This window comes from Primulina eburnea, chromosome 5 (assembly GCF_022965805.1).
Source record: "Primulina eburnea isolate SZY01 chromosome 5, ASM2296580v1, whole genome shotgun sequence".
Lineage (NCBI taxonomy): Eukaryota > Viridiplantae > Streptophyta > Magnoliopsida > Lamiales > Gesneriaceae > Primulina > Primulina eburnea.
Window position 1 is genome coordinate 20,096,172 of NC_133105.1, and position 7,253 is coordinate 20,103,424.

Consider the following 7,253-nt stretch of genomic DNA (forward strand, 5'->3'; position numbering starts at 1 on the left):
GAGCAAAAATAATTAAATAACAAAGGGAAAAAGGAAAAAATTAAAGTTTTAATGTTTTCACTCTAAAAGAACATGTTTTATGAGCTGATTGCACTTCAAAAATTGTGTACTAACTGTTGAGCAATCATATGTTTGTACACTCACTCAGGTATCTCACTCCCTCAATATTAAGTCCACCAGGTCACCAAAAAACCAGATCATATATTGTAATAATTTTGAAGCCCCGCTCGAAAACCTCTCTGTTTTCCCAGATACTTCGAGAGTAGCTTGTGTGGTGCCTGAAAAATGGAAGCAGGGACGTTCTGTCACTGTAGGAAGTATAGTTGAACTATAGAGAACAGGGAGGTTTTTCCTCCCAAAGGGTGCTAAGTTAATAATGGTTGTGATGGTGGTGGAAACGGTGACAAACAATAGAACCCGAGTATCCTCAAGTTCCTTCATAGAACAAAATGTAGGCCTCACAGCTAAGAACTTCTTCCAACGAAACTTGACGAACGTGAGTATCACTGGCATAATACCAAATGGTGCTATCTCCTTGGCCTCCTCTCATGTATGCCACATAATGGCCACTCCTCATGTTTCCACTGTGCTCGACTGCTCCAAGGAGACGGTAAGTGCGCTTTCCAACATTGGTGCACCTGCAGATACAATTTGAAGAGAGCATGAGAAGAGATCATCAAATTTTATGGGAAGAAATGCAACAGTATCAGCCACTTGAATTCCTGCGTATGACAAATTCTATCATGAAGGCAAGATTCTGCAGTCGTAGAATGTACAGAGTTTCTCAACAAGATTGGTGCAACTTTGAACAACGTCTTGTTGGGGAGTTCGCTAAGCTTCTATGAATCATTTCTGTAAAAAATAATATGAAATTCAGATGTGTGTGAATTGACTTTGGAATTTGTGGCATACAACACACTTGCTCAACCAGTTTCATGACATACCTCTTAGCATGTGTTTATCCTTTATAATAGATAATTTGGTCAATAATCAAGTTACTATATATGTGACCAAGTGAACTTAACAAAGGGAAAGTAAAGAAAAAGTGACTTTAACTGAATTCAACATAGAGAGCACAAAATCAGAATAGGACTGACTTTGAAATTTGCATGTTTTATACTAAATTCCTCCTCAGTCCCCACAAGACACCAACTTGAACCAATTTCACAAACACTACATGTTACATGAGAAAAATTGTATTGCAAGAAATTGAGGTTCCTTTTTATGTTTCCCGGTTAATGCAAATAGTACAATGGTCATTAAAACCCGTTTTATAATCTCCTTCATGAACCAATATCTTTGAGTCTGCAGTCGTATAACAGTGTTCGCGTCTGAAAGTAAGTACTACATTTCACATCCATAAACTTCAAACCAAAGTATTGAAAGAAAAAACATTAAATAAATGTGTAGCTTGTTTGATAGCAAACTCAAAGTTGAAGAGTACAGAGTGGTTAAAAAGAAATCTCACACAATTATTTTTTTCTGGACAATCAAGGCTTTATGGTAGCATAAGTTGCATCAAGTCCATATTCATCATATTAACAATGACTCCATTTTTTGGATGAAACCCACACACAAATAATAAAAAAATGTTCTGCGAGCTTAGATTCAAAATGTGGCATTTTCTAGGTTGTAACATCACTATCTAGCCTTGTAATAATTGATGATTAAAATGCCACTTAAATAACATCAAATAATCTCCAAGACAATAGTTCATCAAATTATAAAAGGTGAAGAAAAATACACCTGGGCTTCATATATGGATTGAAATCAATCGTCTCTCTGAAATTCACATGTCCATTTAATTTACTCAAGCGACCTCGAGCATCTTGACTAAACCTCTTTAGATGGATTGTCAACACAGAAGGAGCCTTACTGATTAGTATACTCTTAGTTGCATCCCTCTTTACTTTGAGACTCTTTGAGTCCACCTCCTCTCCCTCACTCACCTCTGATTCACATTTTTCAGGCAATAAATCAGTTTCAGTAAGCCCAACACTATCAGCATCACGTTTACCACAGCATGAATCAAGAATTTGACTATTGGAACATGAACATTCTGACATACCATGACACAAATTTGGCTTCATAGACACTTGGTTTTCTGATTGACAAGCTATCATATTCATCTTGCTTTCTTGATGGTTGCTGAGCATGCTATTGCTGATATCATGCATCTCCTGATTGTGTGGCACCAACATGCCATCGGAACCATCAAATGCATCATTTTCCATCATCCCGCTGATGATCTCAACTTCATGGAGATTATTGCCGCAACCCTCCAACGGACCATTTGCATTTGTATCATCACAACCATTTGGCACTATTTTGGTTTTAAGCTTTCGCAATTTCCTCCTTGTTCCTTGTTGCAAAACTTTTGAGCAATTATCACACTGCCAAGCATACTCGTCCTTGGAAAGAAGCTCGGGCCTTGTAAAAAAGGCCAAACAACTCTCGACCGACACGGAAACATCAGAATTATCAACCTCACCAGGATCAGAATCACTACTATTTCCCACTTCATTTTTCATGGCATCAGTTGCCTCACAAGCAGGATATGAGGTCCCAAGCTCCAAGGTAACTTCAGGTTCATTGAATAAGTCTCCAAAGCCATCAAATTCTTGAGAAGCATGTTCATCACTGACCACTTCTGAGGTGATCTCAATTTCTTCTCCCAATAACTCAAAACTAGATGAAGCATCTTCTTTATAAGGAAGAAAAATAACTTCAGATTCCTTAACCTGTGACGGGTTTACAGTGTCGCAGCCTGAAGAGCACACTTCAACCGTTGAATCATTAACTAAGCTATGACCTACATCAGCATTTAGCTGGATGACTTCCTTGATCAATGAATGGTCTGTAGAGAGCTTCTCATCAGATTGAGAAATTTCATTTTGCTTCTCCACATATTGTGAAGATGCATCTTGTTGATGGGTTACTATACCTTGGTCAAGAGGATTAAACTGACAGGAACTATCCAAGGGCATTGTCGAAACAGCACATTCAGATTCTAAATCACTACCAATCCTACAGTAGAAAGTAATGGGTATTGAGACATCATTCTGAAAAACATTTTTATCTGCAGAACCCTGGTCTGCAGACACTTCATGAGTTTCTGAGGTACCATCATAGTCATTTGACACCAGATTTGGCTCAAGGTAATCCAACCATGTTAAAACATTCGATGAGATTGACTGCTCTCCAACATTATTAACTTCTGTATGGTTTTTTGCTTCCTGACTATCTGAAAGATCTTGATGTGTTAAACCCATATCAAGAACAACAGCGTTTAAATCAATGGATATTGATGATGCAGAATCAACTGGAAGCTCAGCAGTTTGTACTCTAGGCTGCATTAAAGTGTAAGAGTCGACAAAAGTTGATTGATCAGAAACACTTTCTGCTGGAAGAATAGGTTCATCTCTGTTAACTTTGGAGTCAATCCTCCCGCCTTGCTTAAGAGGCAGTTTGATTTTCTTGCCCCGAGTGGCAGGTTGAGACCGTTTGGATGGAGGTTTCTTGGTAGGAACTGGCAACGAGAGGTCCAAAAAGGGCTCGTAAATTGTTGAAGAGTGCCCACATTCCAAACAGCAAACAGTGCTTGAAAGCTGTCCACCAAAGATGGCATCTACAAATGTAGGCTTTGCTATAGAAGTTGTCCCATCGGCCAACGAAGATTTGACTTGCTTTCTAGCACTCATCTCTTCGGTACACAAACTATCAAGCAAACATCTTAGTAACTCATGGCTATCATGTTGCTGATATCCCCTAAACTGAGGAGCCTTGCTACAAAGACTACCAAATAAAGATCTGGGATTTATCACACCTTTTAAACCAGCTTCAGCACTGGTTTCCAAGAAAAGCTTTCTCAGAGAAGCACTAAGTGGACCAACAGATTCATCAAATTCAAAAAGGTAATCCCGCAACTGATTTATTGCCAATAAATTCTGCATTATCGAATTAAAGAAACAGGTATTTCCTAAATTAATTAAACCTCTTACTGAATAGCCAACTCTTTCATCTGCCTTGTTGGGTACAGAGTATTCCGATTTCATTGCACTAGTTCCACTCCCACTTCCAAACCAAACATCCTCCACATTAATAGTGGATCCTTTACTTGGTCGTGCTTTCAGCATTTTAGCAACCTCATGTATGACATTCTTCCGTTCATCTATGTCTTCCGGCTTTTCAAAAGTGAGTAATTTATCGCAAGGGAAACACCACAACAGTTGAAGATTTTCAAACTGTATGGCCAATGGATGGTGATTCTGTTTTGCATGCCGAACTGCGTGGCTGTTAGATATGGTGGGGAATCCAATGCCTCCACAAGAGAAATGCCCACATCCCAAGCAAATCCAAATTGCTTTCAACTCTGATTTTGAATTGATTCCTCCTTTCTTCCCATGTTTAGGTTTTCCTTTATTTGCTCGTCTATCCAAGGCACTTTCTCGACAATCTTCACATTTAAAAGGTTCTGATGGGTCTAGTTTGACAGAAAGTTTGTCCCAATCAATCCCTCTATCTATATGAGAACATACTCCTCTTTCTTTAACTGCAACTCCGTCAATGTGAGGAGCTTCAGCATTGATGCTGCATTGTTCGGGAAGTATTTTAGGAGAAGGTGAGGAGACACGCTTCTCTTTTTGAACACTTCTTGCTTTCTTGTTGACCTTTTTCCCCATTATAACCTAACACATATTCAAGAAAGCAAAAATAGTAAACACAAATCAAAATTAGCAAAAGAAACATTCCACGTCCAATTTAAAACACCAATAAACCCATATATATATATATATATATATATATAAAAAAAAATCGATAGATATTATCTAGCTCACAAGAAATCATAAAGGGACTGAAACTTACTGAACCAGAGAGAGTTACAGTTCAGCAGAAAAATTGCAAACAAAATACTAAATAACCTGAAAAAAAACACCAAGAAAATCAATCAAATTAATCAGACATAACAACAGGCTAAAACACTTGTCACATAAGAATAATCATCAACGGAATCAATCTTCTACTGTACAAGAGCCAAACTATCCAAGAAATCCTTAAGGAAAAACAAACGAGTCAACAAATAATCAAGATTCCTCTTCCTATCAACCAATCCAATAATTAAATTCATTATTTAACATACCCAAATAAAAAATTTAAATTACAATCCATCACATTTAATGAGAAAAACGGAGATAGAGCTGAAAAATAAATAAACGGCGCAAGAACCAACCTGAAGTTGCAAAGCAAGATAATTTCTCCATAATCTTCAATCCCAATTCCCAAGTTAGAAAAATTAAGGGAAAATAAAGCCCAGATGTCAGAAGTTTATGATCTTACATCCAAAAAAATGATTAGATTTTTTTCTTAAAAAAATACTGTTTTATGTATTTTAAAGGGTTTTTGAGTAACCCCTTCTCTCTCGCTAGAAGCGGGGGGCGAGACGGCTAAATCAAAGGTAGGAAGCAGAAGCATGGTTTATTTCATCCTAGGCATTGCCTTGTTGTGACATATAGATGGTCAAATTTGTCAATGTATATATAAAATTTTTTTTTTTTGAAATTGCATGTGTGGTAAGATTTTATTCGTTGAAATGAAGTGATGGTATTATTCACATAAATAAGATCTCATTAACCCAGAAGTAAAAAAATACATAGAAAATGTGTAAATTTCCAGGAAAAATATAAACTAAATATTACTATTTAATGTCAATAATAGATTTTTGTGAGGCTATAACACCAATTTCGTAAACCTTTGTTTTAACTTCTTAAACAAATATTTATAAGTCTATTTAGTTTCAATAAAGGCAAATTTATAAGGAATCTCTAAATTCATATTAACTTTTTTTTACTTCTCGTCCCCTCAAACCTTTGTTTTAACTTCTTAATTTTTTAAAATTGCCAAAAATATCCTTGTTCTTCAAATTATAGTATGTGACATTATTTAACCTATCGAGCATGTTCATAAAAGCATATAGCCTAAAGATATGCAGCTACGCAAGATTTCAGACTATATATCATGTTCAAATGATCGATTTTTTTCTTTATAAATGGGCCATCATTCTTCCGTATAATAAATTGAACAGTTTGCTTCTTTGACCGGAGTGTCGTCGGGTTATATTCACCGAATTTTACAGACTGCTCCTCACAGCTTAACCACGCAGTCGCAACAGATGGTTCATGTCGTGAATTCCTTCAACATCACCTAGCATAACCCTATTTTGTTTCCTACCTCATAGTGTATAATATAGTTGTTCAATTTGATAATAATACATGAGAGGGACCAAAGTCTTGGTCTTTTTATTCAAACATAAGAAATTATTATTACATAGTAACCTACTATAGAGGAGGAGGAACTTGTTTAGCTACTTATCGTAGCTGAAATTACAAAACTCATAAACTAGGAAGAGAAAATATTACAAGTTTTTTTTAAAGAAAATGAAGAGGTTGAATGATGCCTTCATCTTCTTTATGTCTTGGTATTTATAGAAGTCCTATGCGGATATAAACTCCAGACTTCAAAATTACCTTAGCTTTTCTTTAATTTCTTCCGGCCATGTTGGCATTATCTTTTGAATGTATTGAGTGTGTGGTTGAATGGTCCTTCCACTTTTTCTTGAGTTATCTTTTTCTAGATCATTAATCTAGAAACATCTTGTTCTTCTCAATCACATGCATTGAAAATCATACTTTTACTTAAAATAATCTTTTGAACATAAATAAACCATTTAAAATCATTTTCAGCATAAATAAATTGTATATCGACAAATCATTTTAATCGTAAAGCTTTCAATCATTTATCATTTTGGGTGAAGTTTGATCCTCGAAAGTGACTAGTCTTTATCCTTTGGTCGACTGGTCAATCTTCAGCTCCACATGGTCCATGGGGGCAGGCACTAGGCTCCATCGTGAAAATACGATCCCTCTAGGGCTTTGTCCCGTACACGGGGTCCCTCTGAGGTATTTTCCCTCACGATATCCCCAAAAAATCGTAAGATAACCGTTTCTTCTTAAAACGGATCCCCCACATATCATATATCATTTGTCACAGTCAATTTACATCCCTCAAAATATTTTTTATTTTCTTTTAAAAAGTATAAAATATCATAAATTTTCAAAAATAACATTTTAATAGTAAAAATTGCACAGCTTTACCATAAATATCATATTTTCATCAAAATCATCATTTTAAATCATTTAACATGCGTTATCATCTTTCAGAACGCTGCCAAGCTTTTACGTATTTCCCCAGTGTAA

The 7,253-nt window shown here is 36.1% G+C and overlaps 1 protein-coding gene across 7 annotated transcripts; it reads right to left on the bottom strand.

The window, feature by feature from the left end:
• On the bottom strand, positions 1–5,484 carry LOC140833082 (ubiquitin carboxyl-terminal hydrolase 2-like). Of its 7 annotated transcripts, none has more exons than XM_073197499.1 (5): positions 5,231–5,482; positions 4,867–4,922; positions 2,069–4,688; positions 1,747–1,951; positions 1–638 (listed from the first exon to the last, which is right to left on the bottom strand). In XM_073197499.1, exons 3-5 carry the CDS (start codon positions 4,680–4,682, stop codon positions 428–430), a joined length of 3,030 nt encoding a protein of 1,009 aa, XP_073053600.1. In that variant the 5' UTR covers positions 4,683–4,688; positions 4,867–4,922; positions 5,231–5,482; the 3' UTR covers positions 1–427. The 7 variants fall into 7 exon arrangements, 6 of the variants coding, with proteins under 6 accessions (XP_073053600.1, XP_073053599.1, XP_073053602.1 ...); XM_073197498.1 differs by having other exon boundaries at positions 1–278; positions 418–638; positions 1,747–4,688; XR_012118286.1 differs by adding an exon at positions 777–852 and having other exon boundaries at positions 507–638; positions 1,747–4,688; positions 5,231–5,483.
• Between the last annotated feature and the right edge of the window lie 1,769 nt (positions 5,485–7,253).

Excerpts from the sequence above, each read along its gene's own strand:
- LOC140833082 (XM_073197497.1), bottom strand. The coding sequence starts at position 4,682 with ATGGGGAAAAAGGTCAACAAGAAAGCAAGAAGTGTTCAAAAAGAGAAG. Across the intron at positions 639-1,746 it reads AATCCATATATGAAGCCCAG|GTGCACCAATGTTGGAAAGC; the intron begins GTGTATTTTTCT and ends TTGTATCTGCAG.